Genomic DNA, 17,729 nt, shown 5'->3' with positions numbered 1-17,729 from the left:
TGTTGCACAGAAACAGCAGGAAGACAACAGGATGCACGCCTGGATTTAATCAGGGAAACACTTTAAAGAACACCTGACTCCCAAAGCATGATGGGAACAAGAACAGGAAGTGTTACAGGAAATAAAACTACAGGGACTCAGTAGCAATACATAAGACTAACCAGTACTTAACTATTTTAACGGTATATACTCTGTGGTACGTACTTGTTATGGTAAACAGAACATCACTTCCTGTAGGAACCAGGTAGACCCCAGGTGTGAACCCAGAAGGTACCAAATAACACAAGGTTGGACTCCCAGATTGAACTTTTGGATTTTGTGTAAGAAATACCGACTCGGTGGGACCTGTTGACGATTTTAGATCAAAGATGTGGTGACGATCTGAAACACGGAGGGATTATTTGAATCCAGTCCTCCTGTTTCCTGTTACAATGAATTCTGATAGTTTTTAGTTTAATAGTTTTTGAAAGTGAAACAAAATGAAAGCAAACCAAAGATTTTTGGTCTTTAACACATAACTGTTTGTAGTCTTTAAAGGGGTTGACAGAGGGCCGCTACAATCACGTTTCAGATTAAATATTAACATTTAAAGTTCACAAACCTGTGTCTGCAACCTCCACAGCATCCTAATTATTGCTTTGAATTTATGCCGAGAACTCCAGCAGGAAGACAAAGCAGAGTGGGACGAATAAAACAGATCAAACAAATGGGATTCAATGGGAGCATGTCAGAGTCGGGCTTGTGATTCGGGGGTATAATCACAGCAGGGGGGTCACATGCACTTCTTCATGCACATCAGCAGCTCCAGGCGCAGGGCGATGCGGGTGTGCCAGCCCAGGGGGAGGATGCGGACGTACCGGGCCACGATGGGCGGCCGGAGGAGGTTCTGGACCGAAGCCGAGCGGTCAGAGTTTCCATAAAACACCTGAGGAGGAGGAGGAGGAGGAAGGTGACGTCAGGGGGACGGACAAATAAAAACCACTGGTTTTACTCTGATGACAGATTTATAAGGGTTGGTTGATTAAACACTGAGTCAGAAGTTACACTGTTGTTTTCCTGTTTTTATTTTATTTTATTATTTATTTATAATCTAACTACTTCTCCATACTTTATATTATTTACCCGTTCATACAGTAAAACCTTCAGCTGACGGCTGCTGGGACTTTAGGGTTTTTTAACTTTTATATTTTTCTTTATTTACAGAATGTTTTTATTAAAATACACTGAGATCTGTTCAAATCCTTGAAGTATTTTTCTTTGAAATCTACTTCATCAAATAAAAACTACTACTGCTGATACTATTAATGCTAATACTGCTGATACTAATACTGCTGATACTAATACTGCTGATACTAATACTGCTGATAGTACTACTGCTGATACTATTAATGCTAATACTGCTGATACTAATACTGCTGATACTAATACTGCTGATACTAATACTGCTGATAGTACTACTGCTGATACTATTAATGCTAATACTGCTGATACTAATACTGCTGATAGTACTACTGCTGATACTAATACTGCTGATACTAATACTGCTGATACTAATACTGCTGAAAGTACTACTGCTGATACTACTACTGCTGATAGTACTACTGCTGATACTACTACTGCTGATACTACTACTGCTACTCTCCAGTTTTCAGTATTTCTGTCTTCTTCCACTCAGTCTGTCTCTCTGCTGTAGAACTGGTGATTTCCTCTCAAATTCCCCAGAGGTCAGAGGTCAGAGGTCAGAGGTCACACACCCAAACTCATTGACTTCCATTCCCTCTTCAGATCCTTTTAACTTGTCATATCTCCAACATGAAACCCTGCAGGAACATAAAATCTGACGTGTGTGACCGTCAGTCTTACTTATAGTTTTCACACAGAGACTGTTTGTCTGAGGCTTACTTTTCAGTCTGTTTCTGTCTGTATCTTATACGTTTGCAGTCAGAGAGTGAGACACAGGTGTGTGGTTAACATAATGACCTGAATGAGCCACTGTTAGCAGCTTTAATATTTGTTTTGATCTTGGTTTTCTTTATTAGCCCCAATAACCAATCCCTTCGTCTGATTTTTCTTTTTCTGGGCCTCCCTGCCGTGTGTCTGAGGTGAACTGACCCGGTTGTTTCCGGTTTGGTCCTTGTAATAGATCCAGTTGAGCTTTTCGTCCATGCGGTACTGAACGCTGTACTTGGTGACCCACTCGTCTGCATCGCAGCGGCCCTGAGTCAGGATCCCCGACACCACCATCACCTGCTTCAGGTCGATCTGCAGCCACTGACTGTTGTCCTGAAACTTGGACAGCCAGGCACACCTGCAGACACACACACACACACACACACACGTCACTAACATGTGCATTATTTCGCTCCCTCGTTAATGTTAAATGTTTATTTAAAGGAGCAGCCTCTGCTGTGATGTCATCATTCTGCAGTCATGACAGAAAAGCAAAGAATTATCTTTTTTTTAACAGTATTCAGGTAATTATCAGGCTGAAAGAGAATAAAACACAAATGTTTATATTAATGTGAGTTAAAGTTGTTGTTAAATCCCCAGTAAGACAACATTTATGTGACATAGGAAGAAAATGAGCAAAACAACCAAACCGATCTTTAAAATGAAGAATTTATGAGTATATTTTCTCTCATATTGTTGTGTGGACTCTTTACAAACTGCATTCCCACTGATCGTTCCTCACAGATGGTCAGAGAAACATGCAGAGATTTAAAGCTGAACATCTGCAGATACTTTATGATCTGAAGATGAATGTTTTGGTCTGGACGCACCCGAAGCCCTGGTTGTTGAGCCTGGCCTTACTCGGGAGCCACGAGGAGAACCAGCCGGTGTACTGGTCCTGGTTGGAGCAGCTGATCTGGTCGGCGCCCACAGATCCTGCCTCGAATCCAAGCGGCTTGTGATACGGACACTCTGCGTGGACAGAAGATCAGAGCAAATGTCACTGTGGCTTGTTTAAGTCTCCATCATCTCAAACATGAACCACTGAAGACCAGAAATCCTCCCATCCATCAGCTCCTGCAGCCCAAATGTGACCCACATCCCCTCCTAAAAGCCTGCAGCTTATTCTTCCATTAGGGATCATAGCAGTCCATTAGAGGCAGACAGATGGTGGCCGTCTCCTGTCCGTGTTTATGACTGAGTTAAAGATGGACACCATGAATGAGAATCTGTTGGATCCGAGTGGTCCAAACGACTCGTCAGTAAGAGCTCTTAGATGTTCCAAGATCCAAACTAAAATCGAGCTTCTGCTCCAAATCTGTGGACAAGTTTCCTTCTTCAAATATGGCCGGTCGCGGCTGCATCAGTCTTTCACAGACAGATGTTTCTTTGTTTGATTTCAGCTTGACTTGTTTGTTGAACATTTCTTTGTTTCATCGTTGTTGTAGCTTTTTGTTGGACTGAATTGTGAAACTGAAATCGGTCAGCTTCTGTTGTTTTTATCATTTCTGTGGAGATAAAACTGCCATCGCAGCGGAAGCGGCGGCTCTTTTGTTTATTTACTACAGATTTAAGCTTATCCAGGAAAAGGTTGCATCCGGTTTAATCCCCGTATGACGCTGCTTACGGCCGAAGCATCTGTGTGAGTCCGAACACAGGAGTTTATATAACAGTAACGGTACTCGATGCATATCGCCCGCCGTTTTGAATGCCAGCGCTTTAAACAAAGATTTCCTTCAATCAGCGAGAGTTCAAAGCAGGGTCTCTAACTCTGGTCTTCAGGGCCTCCATCCTGCAGGTTTTCCTTGTTCCTCTGCTCCAACACACCTGATCTGAATCAGTGGGTGATTAACAGGCTTCTGCAGAACAAGAAGAGGTGATTTAACCTCTGAATCAGGTGTGTTGGAGCAGAGAAACAAGGAAAACCTGCAGGATGGAGGCCCTGAGGACCAGGTAATACAAGTACGTATTAGGGAAGACTCTCAGCTCAGTATCTGTAAAAATAACTGACTCATGGTCATGTTTGTGATCGTCCAGATGGTTGAACCTGCAGAAAACCAGGAGTTGAGTCAGGGAACGGGTGAAATGTAACGCTGGGTCTTCTTCCCTCGACGATGAAGATGATGTGAGTCGATCAGGACTCCTATAATCTCTGCATCATGTTCTGACACCATGATGAACTCTTTTCTCTTTGCTGTCACTCTTTTCTATAGAATCTGTGCCTCAGCTGATTCACACTTATTTCCTTTTTTTATTTGTTACAAATCTGACATGATTCCCATCTGATCTGTAGGTTTAAGGATTTAAGATGCTCTGAAGCTGCCAGCTTCTCATCTTTATTTGTCTGCCTGTTTATCTGTAAAATATCAAAGAAAAACTGATTTCCCTGAGATTTATCAGGAAGTGAAGCCCCTGATCTCATCATCAGGAATAAGAACCTCCTTTCCTGGAGGTGAAATTCTGCAGCTTCAGCTGAGATCATTTCTGGCTCCATCTCTGCGTCACCTCCTCAGAGGATGTCCGGTGGAGCGTGTCCACCCCGTGGTGTCAAATCTGGAGTCCGAAGCTCCTGATTTTACTGAGAATCTGCATTTTTTACATGTTTTATGGTGAAGAAATGATGTAGAGGAGCTTCGTTTTGATGCAAAGTTAAAATAATTTTACAGGCCTAATTAGATTCTGTCTTCTGAACGTTTGAAATTTGATAATTAGCACAAAGACTTTTTAATAAATAGCAAATTAACTGATAAAAAGTGATTAGATGAAGCAGGTCAGCTCACAGCTTCATCCATTAGCTCCCAGCAGCAGCTTAACTGTTTTTAATCAAAGCGCTCAAATGTCTTTTTCTAATTGTTGAAGATGTTTCTGATCTTTGTCAAACTGGAAGTTTCAAGCTCCTAACTGTGTAAATGTATCTTTAAATCACAAGTTGATATAAAGCATCTTGGCTGCAGCGTTTACCTGGCATGCAGTCCATTCCCTTCACCGTGGAGCCTCCAGGACCGAGGAAGGAAAACTCTGTTGGAGATTCTCCTTCGTCACAGTCACATTTACAGGACTTTCCTGTCCACGCCTCTGACACGCCGGCCTTTTCCAAGCAGAGACATCAGTCGTTAAAGGCTGTAAAGGAGCAGAACTGAAGCTAAAATGATTAAAACAGCAGTTAAAGTTGGCAAAGCTGCAGCTAAAAGGAGCAAAGCAACAGCTAAAAGCTAAACATAGCAGAAGACAAAAACAGATTCAGAAGCTGAAGCAGATTTCAAAAATTTAAATTTTTTTACATGAAGTTGAATATTTAGAAAATCAGCTAAAAACAGCACAGTCTTCAGAAGCAGAAAACATATAAAAAGTGTGGAAACAATACGTTGACTCAGCTTCTGTGAGTTATTTCATGTTTGCTCCTCGTACCTCCTGAGCTCCAACACTGATGATCACTGTGAAGCCAGATGGTCGAGGAGGAGGAGGAGGGGAGGAAGACGGGAAAGAGGAGGAAAAACAGATTCTGATGGTTAAAAATAGTCACAGTAACAACGTTAGCAAAATAAACACAAATGCAAACAATTAAACTGAGAAAAATGATTAAATTTGTTGGTTTTTATCAAAAGCTTTTAGAGATTTCTAACTTTGCAGTTTAAAATCTACGGTCTGGGTTCTGACTAGAGCCCGAGGTGGTTGTTGTTGGACTGAAACCGTACCGTCAGCTCCCAGAACCAGCAGAACCAGCAGAACCAGCAGGAATCGCTGCATGTTTAGAACCATCTTCCTGACCCGCCGGGACGCCGCAGAGGAGTGAGCAGCCGAAGACAGGCTGGATTACAATAATCCACGGGACGCTAATGGCCTTACCTAATGCCTGGCTGAGCTGACAAAGCCCCTCCCACAGCTGTTCGCCGCCATCATCATCAGAACCACCCAGGGGTCACAAAGGTCAAAGATCGAGCAGTCTGGGCTCAGTCAGAACCGTTCCGGTCTGGTCTCCTCGGTCCATTTGTCCCCACCTCTGTCCTCCTTCCTCCTGGAAAAACTGAACATCCAGAGATTATTATGAGATATTTTGCTAACAAACCAACACATTTCATGGCAGCTCTTCTAAGCACAGGTAGAGATGTTTGCAGCTAAATGTAGTTCAAGTTTTAAAGTTTGGTCTGATTAATGTTTTAGCAGCACTGTTGGTTTAAACTACTTCCTGTAAGGATCTGGGACGGAAAACCGGAGAAATCTGTTTGTTTTTTTGACACAAAAACCTGTTTTAAATCTGTTCTTTATTTTGTTTTTCATGAGATCAATTAAACATTAAACAACAATCAATATGAATTAGCTGCAGTCTTTCATAAAACACAAGACAAGAAGAAAATCCTAAGTAATTTGACGTCAAGCTGCTGGTTTTATTTCAGCTGGATTTCTCTCCCCTGAACCCCCACTGAGCCCTTTACAGCCAGGTGGGTGAAGGTAATTAAGCCTATTTAAGCAAAGCTGTTTTCAATTTGCCTTCATTAAAACCTCCTTTTCTGTGCCTACTCACACACACTCGGCTGCTCCTTGGATTAGTAGCTGCGGGGAAAGGTCGTGGTGGTTTTATTCTTTTATTCTGTTTTTTTCCTTTTCAAAATGAAAGCACCTGCAGCAGCAGCAGCTCCCAGGGTTCCTCCACGAACCAGGAGGCGGGTTCGAGGTCACGCCGCTCTCATCTACAGAGCTCAGAAAGAGGTCAGACATCATGGGCTGGTTTTTAAACTCTGCTCTGTGTTTTTTTTACTCTGGTCTCTTCTGTCCTCCAGCAGGCTGACCTGGGCAGGATGACGGGTCCAGACTTCCTGTCCAGCCGGCGGCGCGGTTGTCCCGGGCCGGTGGTCCTCAGGCTGGTGGTCTCGGAGGCGTCTCGGCTGGCGAAGACCAACAGGCCGAAGGTCATCACCCTGCAGGAGATCAACGCTGCTGCTGATGTCGTACGGAGAAGGATTTCTGCCAAAGCTGCAGCGTGACGTGTTGAACATGAGCTGAACTGTTTGTTTTTTATTAATAAAAATAATTTTAAACTTTTAACTTGCCTTTTTAAAGCAGTAGGTAAAAATAACAGCGGAGGTTGTTACTTTTCTGAGTAAACCTCAGGCTGTGGGCAGATTTCTCATCTCTTCAGGGTTAAAAACTCATTTTTATTAAATGATCCGCTTCATATTTAAGTCTCACTTTAAAATCTAAACACCACAGGTTGAAATATAAGGAACAGATTTAACAAATGTCTCAAAACTTACTTTATTTTTGCAAACGAAGGTTTCAATTAATACAAAGCTGATCTTTTCAATATGTTCCCTTTTTGTCAGTGACTTCACCTGAAAGATTCCAGAACCTGAAGCTCCTCAGGTGTTTCATATTAATCTTTAAACTCCAACTTTAATTTCTGCAGCTTCGGTTGAATCTGAGGAGAAACTTTTTCCTCTGCTGTGGTTCCAGTTTCTTTTTCTGGATTTGGAGCCTGATTGTCTCTAAATCCAGTCTGTGTTGAAAACTGCAGGACTTCTCAGAATCTGTTCATCAGTCCTGATGTATTTAAGGAAAGTCCTGCAGCTGACAGTCAGATATCGGCTCCGTGGCGCCATCAGGTGGCAGAAAGGTGCGCTGCAGTCAGCTGGTTTGATCCACCTGATGATGATGATGATGACCTCTTCCTCTCCTCCTCTCCGCGCAGCTTCTCTGCTTCACGCTTCAGATTTCCTCCCAACAAAGAGAGGAGCTCAGAAGGAGGCGGAGCTTAACTTTTACCTGCGGGAGATGGAGGCGCGCGCGCCCCGCGGTCTGCAGCCGCAGGTAGGACCTGGACCAGGCGGTTATTTACTGGAGTTTTATTGATGCTCGGAGGATCTCCCATCATGCAACAGTGCCGTGCCTGCGTGGAGGTGAAGCTCAGAGGTCTGTGAGCTTCCCGCGTCCCTGCTGCTCATCATGGGATGTGGCTCCTCTGTTGCCACGGAAACGCAAGTGAGGAGACCGGAAACAGGTGAAGATGCTGATGTTCTGACTCACCTGGGTTCTTTAGATTCTGCAGCTCCTGACCAAAAAAATATGATTTAAAATCAGGAAATGAATCCAAAAAGGAAAACTTTAATGTTTCAGCTCAGAGAAAACCTCAATCAAAAATAGATAAAAAAGCAATAACTTTGAGATTTCAAACGCATAAAAATATTAAAAAGATTAAAAAGATTAAAGCAAGAATTCACTGAAGGAATGTATACGTACATGATCACCCACCTTTTATGGCAGCGGGTGATAAAAAGTCAAATCTGAGAATAAATCAGAATCCAGTGATGCTTAAAACAAAACTATCTGTTTATTTTCAGCTCACATTAGTGAACACTTCCTGTTTATTTAGTGTTAAATTCACATTGAAGCAGAAATCGTTTTTATTTCAAAAATAAAAACAGGCTTACCAATAATCACCTCTACGTTTTTATTTTCCTTTTAGAGTCTGAACTTTAACGTCCAGGTAAATTGTCAGAGATTAAACCTCAGAATCTGAAACTGAATTTGTGTCAAGAAACCAGATTTCACCGACGAGGCGGAGTTTTATTTGAATTCTTAAAGTTTTTAAACAAAAAATCTTTGGGAACTAATTAGGCAGCGGGTGATAAGCATTCTAGTTTTGTAATTTTACTTCAGTTTTTGTTTTGTTTAAAACTTTCTGAGTCCATATGAAACAGAACTCTTCCTGGTTTGAGCTGCAGATGTTTTCTCTTTAATGATTACTGCTTCACCCAGAAGCTCGTTTCATTCGTCCCGTTTTTCCTGTCCTTCTGTTGCCTCCCCGGTGTCTCATTATGTGTGTGTGTGTGTGTGTGATGATTTCATTCAATTATCACTTCCTCACCCTGACCTGATGCATTTCTCCCCACAGATAAAGCAGCGAAGAGTCCCAGCCCAGCTCTGAGTAAGACTCTTTGGGTTTTTTTCTCCTGTAAAATGAACTAAATGTTGAGTCAAGGTTGAATTTATTTCTACAGCACATTTAAAAACAAGAACTGTGACCAAAGTGATTCATAATGAGGTTAAAACAGAATAAAAGCAAAGAAACAGGCCAGCCTGACAAATCGGATGGGAGTCCTCCAGTTAAAGATGAGTTTCTGTGACGTTCAGATGAACCTAAAAGATGTTTTTTTCTCACATGTTGCTTGAAAACAGCCGGAGCTGAGCAGCTGGTGCCTGACGCTAGACGCTCCGTGTTTCTCGGTGAATAAATCAGAACTTGTGGTGTGTTTTACTGCAGCGATGAAAGCAGCTGTTCTCATCCAGCGCTGGTACCGGCGCTACATGGCCCGTCTGGAGATGAGGCGCCGCTACACCTGGAACATCTTCCAGTCCATCGAGTACGCCGGGGAGCAGGAGCAGCTGCAGGTGTCCCTCAGGTCGAACATCCTGATGCGTTTAAAGACACCGTGAAGCTGAAACGTGTTGTTTTATCTTCACTTCTCAGCTCTCCACGTTCTTCACCTACATGCTGGACAACTTCACCCAGCTGAACGGGAACGGGCCAGGTCAGCGGCAAAAACATCCCACCTGAGTGTCCGAAAAATGATCAGAGTAACTGTTGTTTTATTTCAAAATAAGGGCTGGAAATTCACCACGAATGGAGCTGCTTCTGCAGGAGCAGTTCTGCTTCTTTGCTGTTTTCTACAACAGAACAACTCGTTTTAAAAAAATGCAGCTCAAGCAGAAATATGCTCCGACTTCTGGAAGTAGTACATTTCATACAAACGCAAACAAAATTTCTAAAAAATATTGGGATTTATTAGAAGCCAGGGGTAAACCTGGTCCTGTTAGGAGCTCAGAGTTTAAACGGGTCACAGGAAGTTGGACTTTAATGACTCAACAGAGGTTTTAGATGTTTAACAGTTTTTAAACTATCACAGGTTGTTTCATCACAGAGTCTTTCATGACCTTTCAGAAAAAACAAGCTTCCTGTTTTCAGTTTTTGTCTTCTTTCAGAGCGAGAACACCTAAACTCTCATTGACTTCCATTTTCTCTTCCAACAGGAAGTGAAGGCTCTTTTCACCTCATATCTCCGACATAAACCCCTGTAGACACGTAAAAACGGACATCCGTGAGCTTCAGAGCCTTCTGCCGCTCACACTGAAGCTTACTTTCTGCTCCGCGTTTCTGTCTGCCCGGTTACCATGGTGATCCCATCGAGCCGCAGGAAGCAGCTTCAACATTTCTTTTGATCCTGGTTCTCTTTACTCTTCTTCTACAGTTTATTCATCAAACCGTCGGCCATTTTTTAAGTTAGCAAGTCGCTGCGTTGGCACCTAAAAATCCGTCAGTGTTTTTTAGATTTGTGTTAATTAAAGCACTTTAAACGTGTTTGATTTTAATTTTATTTGATGCCTGAAACCACAAACCATCAGGGGTGACTTCGTTAAGTCATCCGCTGACTTTCAGCTGTTTATATTTCCTGTAAACAGAAGAAAGTGGAGATTATTTTCTTGCTTTTGGTCATACAGCTATATTTTGATGAGGACCCTGTTGCTTAGCAACAGCCATGAATGTGGAGGCCGGTGAAACCGTCTGCAGCGATCCCCTCGTCCTGCTTCATTAACAAGATAATCCCTGTTATATTTCTGGGCTTTCTCGGTTCTGTGGTGTCGGTCGGAGCAGCGAACAGCAGATCCTGCAGCTGCGGTTTCATGTGTGAGAGACAGAGAGGCGGAACAAAGGACATTAAATCGACAGACAATACAAAAGACAAATGAGCCAGTAGGTAGATGTCTGTTCTCCGCCTGCATAAATTAGGGCCCATCAGTTTTTATTAGCATACTGGAGAGCTCTCATGTCACACAGAGATGGATGGGATGCAGTGAAAAGCTCTTTATTACATGAAACTACAAATTACATTTGGGCTCCGGCTTTATCTGATTATAATTTATTGTCTTCTAATGCAGTCAGGGTTAAATCTGCGTTTAAACAACCTTCCACTGGCTGACAGTTCAAACACACGACTGCTACTTCAGGCTCCAATTTAAAAGTTCTGTCGCACTTTGGTTGTTTAACAAAAACTGGAGGCGAAATGCAGACGAGGAGTGTGGAGAGGACGAGTTTCAGCCTGTTTGCTGCTGAGTTTCTGATCCTCAGGTGTTAACGGATAACAAGGAGGAGACATCAGCAGCGGTTTGCTTTTTCCAGGATTTGTTCCAGCTCATTAACCCTGAGAGAGGTGAAAGGCCATTAGGGAGCGCGTCTGACTCCACAAATCCTCCCGACGGTCGATGCTGATGTCGCTCACAGAAAGATTTGCTGGATGAACAACTGATTGGAGTCAACCCAATCCAAGATGGCCGCCACTGCTCACCAGCTTTAGCAAACCCAAAGTGGCTCAGCTGGTTTTACAGACACTGAGCTACAGTCTGGAGTGGTAGTAGCTGAGAGTCATGGTGGGCGATATGCATCTCCTCTCACTGTGTTAGATTTGTTGTCCAACATTGTGTTTTTCCTCTGAAGGCTCAGAAGTATAAAACCATCTGAAATAAACAGCATTTTTTGAAGAAATGCATATCACCCGCCACCCTGCATGTCAGGCTTTAAACAAAGAGTCACGTGATCCATCACCACAGATCGTTTTAGCTGTTTTTGTGTTTGCTCCGTGGAGCCTCAGGTGTCTCTGTCCTCAGGTCATTAAACATGTCCTCACACTCCGTCCTCCAGACTTGATCTCCCAGCTGCTGGACCCCGTGGTGGACCCCTGGTTAGACCGGGAGACCTGCTTCAACCTGATCTCTGTGCCCGAGTCTTACAGCGGACCCCGGATCTCGTTTCCCCTCTCTGTCTCTGACACAAACGCCCTCCTCTCTGCCTTTAAGGAGCACCAGGTAACAAACAGGACTTTATGTGTTTTTGGTTTTTAATCAAACTCTGCTTGCCAAGTTTTAAATCACGGCTAACATTTTTTAAAGACTCTGCACGCCAGGTACGTCCTGCAGCTGCTGTACGAAACCAAAAAGCTGCTGAAACAGATGCCGAACATCGTCCACTTGTCCACTTCCTACACGAAGGACATCACTATATGTGGTGAGTGGGACAAACTTCGTTGTCATGTCTCGATGCTGCAGAATGTGTTCAGGCTCAGAGAGCTGAATGGATGAAGAACCTGCTCACAGGAAGTCCAGCTGACTGTCTTACAATGAAGGACGGGTTTATTTGCACACTGATCAGACACTTGACTCCCCTTCCTCACATTGAGTCGAATCTCATTAAACTCAAGAATACTTGGGTCAAAGAAAACAAACACATTGTGGTGAAGTGGAGCCATTTAATGTCCTGTTTGCATAAAACTTTCTGATCTCTGTTGTGTTTTTTTCTCGTGGTTCAGGGGATCTGCATGGACGACTTGACGACTTACTGCTTATATTTTATAAGGTAAAACTCTGAATTAATGTGTTTCAAGCAGATACAGCCTTTTTGTATACATTAGGAAGAGATTCAAACAAGTAAATAACTAGAAAAATTACATTTCTTGCAAAGAAAAGTTAGAAAAAACAAAAGTCACAGCACCCATCTGCTGCAGGAGCTGAAAAATAACAGCTAAAATAACACCGAGTCTGCAGGAGCAGAAAAATGAAAAACAGGAAAACAGAAGGAGTGCTGACTCAGCGTTCAGGCATTAATGAGTGTTGGTTTGTAGAATGGACTTCCTTCTGCTGAGACTCCATACGTTTTTAACGGGGACTTTGTGGATCGTGGGAAAAAGTCGGTGGAAGTGGTCGTCCTCCTGTTTGCCTACGTCCTGCTTTACCCGGACTACATGCACCTGAACCGAGGAAACCACGAGGACCACATCATGAACCTCAGGTGGGCTAAACAACAACAACAACAAGTGGAGCAATGTACCCCCTAATGTTACCACCATTTTCCTTGTTTTTCAGATATGGGTTTACCAAAGAAGTCATGCAGAAGTACCGGGTACAGTAAAGTCCAGAAGTCTTTGTTGTAAACAGAACTTTTTGTCTGATGTTTGCTGGATCTGGTCGGTTCTGTCTGCAGACTCACGGAAGGGAGATCCTCCAGCTGTTCCAGGAGGTTTTCAGCCTTTTGCCCATCGCCACGGTCATTGATGGAAAGGTTCTGATTGTTCACGGAGGGATTTCAGACCAGACTGACCTGGAGTTTCTGAGCTCTATAGAGAGGAACAAGGTGAGTGTGGATGAGCAGGTGACCTTTGACCTCTAGTGCCTCTTTTACACGGGCTCTAATTCAGAAGTCCGGCTGTACTCCGCTCGGCTCCATAAAGAATGCATCGCGTCTAACACGGCCAGTTTGGTCGGTAGCAGAGGAACGCCTCCTTGTGTTGCGGGGGGCGGGGCCGCGGCGCGGGGGGATGCGCTACCGAAACTTAGCACGAGTTGTGTAAACAACGGAAGCGCAACATTGCCCTGTGTTGTTGCTGTTTTTTAAACTTATGGGGATTCTCCTGAGACTTCAGGAAGAGAGGCGCAGTGGAAGAAATGCTCTGGATGCAGCCATTGTTGCGCAGAGTAGGACAGCTGTTATCCGCCGGAGATTTCAGGCTTTACAGGCCTTCAGCTGGGGGACAGACAGCAGAAACGCTGCAGGGTAAGCTAACGCTGTTGTTTATATTCCTACCTTCGCTCTTTCTGCTTGCATCTGGTCACACCCACGACCAATGAGTGAACAGAAGCTAAGCTTGCGCCGCCCACGAAGCAGGGCCGACCCGGCTGGCCCGACTCCGAAGCAGGGACCAAAAAAGCAGGGACCGGCCTTGAAAAAATGCCGGTGGAAACGTGCGCAAAGCAAGCAGAGTAGAGTGGAGCCGGGACCTTTAGAGCCCGTGGAAAAGGGGCATAAGTGTTATCAGCTGGCAGCAGTCATGACTTTTTGACCACAAGAAGGAGGAACACAAAGCCTTAATTGCTCCTACGAGCAGTCTGAAACAAAACTTGTCCAAACTGTGTTTAACCACACAGAAGGTCTCAAACTCTTTTAGTCTTGCACATCCAAACACAGGTCCAATCCAGAACGGATACACTACCTGTACTTATTGTGCACGTCTGAACCCAGTCAGGTGCACGTAAGACCTTTGAGATGACAGTAAGGTACGCGATCATTGTAAGATTTACGTGCCTCAAAAAAACTCCACATTGCTATTTGTGTGCCCATCAAGTCAGAAATAAATCTGACTTTCTTCCCATACGTGTGGCGAGCACTCAGTGCACGTGACTTATAAGCAACATGGGGGGCAGGACAGGAAATACTCAAACCAACATCAGCAGCAAATGCATATCTGACCATCCAGCAATGAGGTAAAAGCCCCGGAGCAGGGAAACAAGTAAAACATGCAGGATAGTGGCCCTGAGGACCAGGATTGGAGACCCCTGCCCTATATGGTCTACATCAGGCCTCGAGGGCCGCTGTTCTGGAGGTTTTAGGTTTTTCTGCTCCGACACACCTGATTCAAATGGTTTAATTACCTCCTCACCCAATCATCAGGTTCTCCAGGAGCATGGCAACAAGTCATCCATTTAAACCAGGTGTTTTAAAGCAAGAACACATCTAAAACATGCAGGACAGCTGCCCCCAAGGAATGGAGTTTGCCACCTGTGGTCTACGTGCTTAAAAACGGTCTTGTCATGAACTAGCGCCGCCTAGTGGCCGGTTCAACCTGTGGTTTCTGCTTCCTCTGTCTAGTTAAAGTATACCACGATGATCTGGACCCAGTCGGGTTGTGTGAACTGATTACTGACTTAAATGCAAATGTGTTGCCAACAGCCAATGAAAACGGGAGAGTGGGGCACAGGAAGTAGCAGATAGCTGCGCAGACTACAGCTGCAGGGAGACAATTGTTGTCCATGTTTGTTAACACTTTAAACTGTCAGCCCGTTCAGTCCTGAGCCTTGCCTGTTTTCTGCTGTTTCAGGTGAAATCTGCCCTGAAGTTTCCCAGATGCAGTCTGGAGCAGCTGGACATCGGTCAGTCCTTCAAACCGGCTAAAAGAATGAGGTCGACAGACAGTTTGTGTCCCAGCAGCAGCCGAACCCCCAGCCAGAGGTCAGCTCACCGACACATTCAGAGGCCAGAGATTATCAGAGGTTTTATCTGTTTTCTTTTACAGAAAGAAGAGATGTGGGCTCCACCAACAAGACAGCGCCACCTCCACTTCCTCCTCCTCCTCATCATCATCCTCTTCTTCGCTGTGTTCTCCAAGAACTCCTTCCTGCATCTCGCCTCGTCCATGCCCGTTTTCTCTCAGCATGCCTTATAACGTCCTCCAGGTGCCTTTCCTGGACTCTCTGTCCTCCGTTCCTCTTCCATCTCCTCTGCAACACGAGCAGGAATGGAAACAGGTGAAAGGAGGACGTCCAGGAAGACAAACCATCCAGCTCTGTCTCGGTGAGACGTGCTTAGCTCTGTTTTCTCTCTGTGGCAGATTGTGGACATATTGTGGAGTGACCCTAAGACCCAGGAAGGCTGCAGCCCGAACACCTTCAGAGGTGGAGGCTGCTACTTCGGGCCCGACGTGACTCGGAGGCTGCTGCTGCAGCACGGGCTGCAGCTGCTGATCCGCTCCCACGAGTGCAAGCAGGAGGGATACGAGCTCTGCCACGATGGACGAGTACGATACGACAAACTCACACAAGTTCCCCAAAAATCAAACATGAGGTAAACTTGGACTTCGTTTTAGGTGATCACCATCTTCTCTGCTTCAAACTATTACGAAGACGGAAGCAACCGCGGTGCCTACATCAAACTGGGAAGAGAACTGGTTCCTCGGTTCTACCAGTACCAAGTCAGCCGCACAACTCGCAGACTCACCCTGACCCAGAGGTACGACGCGTCCCGTGCTTCACGTTCAGCGTTCGAGGACAAAACGTCTGACTCGTGTTTATCTCTGTGTCTGCAGGGTCCGAGCAGCTGAAGGTTCTGCTCTGCGGGCCTTAAAGGAGAAGCTGTTTGCCCATCGTTCTGAGCTGATAGCCGGCTTCCAGCAGAACGAACAGAACAACACCGGTGCTCTCCTCCCACTCCTTCCACTTACAGACAGGTGTTCACCGACATGTGTGGCTGACATCTGTAAAACCTCTGACTTCTTCACAGGAAGCGTGTCCGTCAGTGAATGGGCTCAGGTGTTGGAGTCCGTTCTGAGGCTGGACCTGCCCTGGAGGACCCTCCGCCCGCACTTGGCCCGCCTGGCAGCAGATGGCAGCGTTGAGTATCTGTCCTGCTTTGAGGACATGGGACCAGGACTTCCTCTGCCTCAGGTCAGAAGGACGACCGCTGAGATTTATTAAAGGAGCTGAAAGAGCTAAACGAGGCAGAACACTGCTCAAACTCAGAGCTAGCAGCAGGGAAGGTAAATGCTGAAAGTAGCAAAAGACAAAATCAGAACCAGTAGTTGAAGCAGATTTTAAAGAAAAAAGTTTTTAAAGGGACTGAAGAAATCCTAATCTACGTCTGAGGGGAAAAGGTTTGTAAATAAAGTGAAATATTCTTGAATTTTTGAGCATAAAAGAATGAGCTGAAGGTTTTGATATAAGATTGGCTAAAAGAACAAATTCTCCAGAAGTAGTTGGATGAATGATCCTGATTTCGAACATCTTTGAATTTGTGTCCTTAAATGAAGATTTAAAGCATTAATCATTTAATCTTTAGTCTGAGTCTCTTTCCTGCTGAACGGCTGCACAGGAAGGAAACCTGCATCCTGGTCTTTCTCTCCCTTTAGGTCACGCCCAATTTAGCCAAAACTCTGTTCAGATACCGGACGAACATAGAGATCATCTTCAACATCATCGACAAAGATCATTCAGGTGAAGAGAAATAAGAAAACGTTGTTGATGAAATGATGAAACGAGTGACTGATTCACGGTGCTGTGCTAAGGTCTGATCTCCATCGAGGAGTTTCGTCACACCTGGCGCCTCTTCAGTGCTCACCTGGGGGCGGACATCGACGACGGGGCCATCGACGACCTGGCTCGCAGCATCGACTTCAACAAGGACGGCAGCATCGACTTCACCGAGTTCCTGGAGGCCTTCAGGGTGGTGCACAAGCTGGACGTGAAGGAGCCGCAGGACAAGAGACCCTGAGGAAGACGAGACTCAGCTGTGTTTCTGATCCAGGCTGCGAGGGAATGCATATCACCCGCCACCTGTCATGCCACAGGTTTAAAGATAACATGAAGTGGATTCTGTTAAATCACTGCGAGGACGTGTGATCAAAGAAAAACATTATAAATGTGTGTTATTGTTCTGTAAGTGTTTATTCTAGTGTTACAAATATTATATTTAAATCAAAGCAGTTTGTTAAATGATGAGAAGTCATGATGTTAATTTTTACCCATATTCAGTCGTGGTTCACCTGCTGCTGAAAACATGACAAATTTAGTGGATGAAATGAAATTAAACAGAATGTAAACATGCAGATTATTATCATGTTTTTGTTCCTTAAAAAGGGAATAAAATAAAAAATAAAAGTATAGAATCAGTGCTCCTGCAGGATGTTTGATTATTTCTAAAACAAAACAAATAAGACTCAGAGTGGTCCAGTTCAGACGATGTGGATTTTTAGAGTGTAATCTGTGTTTATCTGCAGATAAACAGCAGAGGAAATAATGGGCTCAGGTTGGAGTGAAGCTGTCAGACACAAAGATTCTGATTCTACAGCTCTTCATCCATCCATCCATCCATCATCCATTCATCCATCCATCCATCCATCATCCATTCATCCATCCATCCATCCATCATCCATTCATCCATCCATCCATCCATCATCCATTCATCATCC

At 44.5% G+C, this 17,729-nt stretch overlaps 2 protein-coding genes across 4 annotated transcripts; one reads left to right on the top strand and one right to left on the bottom strand.

Moving 5' to 3' along the window:
- Nucleotides 1–32: 32 nt before the first annotated feature.
- On the bottom strand, nt 33–6,048 carry rs1a (retinoschisin 1a). Its single transcript, XM_025002614.2, has 6 exons — nt 5,646–6,048; nt 5,359–5,384; nt 4,912–5,038; nt 2,781–2,922; nt 2,113–2,308; nt 33–925 (listed from the first exon to the last, which is right to left on the bottom strand). Exons 1-6 carry the CDS (start codon nt 5,707–5,709, stop codon nt 773–775), a joined length of 708 nt encoding a protein of 235 aa, XP_024858382.1. The 5' UTR covers nt 5,710–6,048; the 3' UTR covers nt 33–772.
- A 1,197-nt stretch (nt 6,049–7,245) lies between these two features.
- Nucleotides 7,246–17,431, top strand: ppef1 (protein phosphatase, EF-hand calcium binding domain 1). Of its 3 annotated transcripts, XM_017440468.3 has the most exons (18): nt 7,246–7,945; nt 8,840–8,872; nt 9,209–9,336; nt 9,416–9,476; nt 11,642–11,805; nt 11,890–12,004; nt 12,306–12,352; nt 12,618–12,784; nt 12,859–12,895; nt 12,977–13,126; nt 14,868–14,998; nt 15,063–15,294; nt 15,378–15,563; nt 15,633–15,775; nt 15,852–15,958; nt 16,046–16,209; nt 16,671–16,755; nt 16,827–17,431. In XM_017440468.3, exons 1-18 carry the CDS (start codon nt 7,891–7,893, stop codon nt 17,030–17,032), a joined length of 2,211 nt encoding a protein of 736 aa, XP_017295957.1. In that variant the 5' UTR covers nt 7,246–7,890; the 3' UTR covers nt 17,033–17,431. The 3 variants fall into 3 exon arrangements, 2 of the variants coding, with proteins under 2 accessions (XP_017295957.1, XP_017295956.1); XR_001809303.3 differs by having other exon boundaries at nt 15,852–16,415; nt 16,827–16,872; XM_017440467.3 differs by having other exon boundaries at nt 15,852–16,209.
- The last annotated feature ends 298 nt before the right edge of the window (nt 17,432–17,729 follow it).

This window comes from Kryptolebias marmoratus, linkage group LG15 (assembly GCF_001649575.2).
Source record: "Kryptolebias marmoratus isolate JLee-2015 linkage group LG15, ASM164957v2, whole genome shotgun sequence".
Lineage (NCBI taxonomy): Eukaryota > Metazoa > Chordata > Actinopteri > Cyprinodontiformes > Rivulidae > Kryptolebias > Kryptolebias marmoratus.
This window is presented reverse-complemented; position numbering and strand designations above follow the sequence as displayed.

What these genes read in the sequence shown, in the direction of transcription:
- rs1a (XM_025002614.2), bottom strand. Translation starts at nt 5,709, where the DNA reads ATGGTTCTAAACATGCAGCGATTCCTGCTGGTTCTGCTGGTTCTGCTG. An exon ending in CTCAACAACCAGGGCTTCGG is followed by an intron (nt 2,309 to 2,780) that starts GTGCGTCCAGAC and finishes GTGTGTCTGCAG; the next exon opens with GTGTGCCTGGCTGTCCAAGT. An exon ending in ACCAAACCGGAAACAACCGG is followed by an intron (nt 926 to 2,112) that starts GTCAGTTCACCT and finishes CCTCCTCCTCAG; the next exon opens with GTGTTTTATGGAAACTCTGA.
- ppef1 (XM_017440467.3), top strand. Translation starts at nt 7,891, where the DNA reads ATGGGATGTGGCTCCTCTGTTGCCACGGAAACGCAAGTGAGGAGACCG. An exon ending in AGTGAGGAGACCGGAAACAG is followed by an intron (nt 7,946 to 8,839) that starts GTGAAGATGCTG and finishes TTCTCCCCACAG; the next exon opens with ATAAAGCAGCGAAGAGTCCC. An exon ending in AGCTCTGCCACGATGGACGA is followed by an intron (nt 15,564 to 15,632) that starts GTACGATACGAC and finishes ACTTCGTTTTAG; the next exon opens with GTGATCACCATCTTCTCTGC.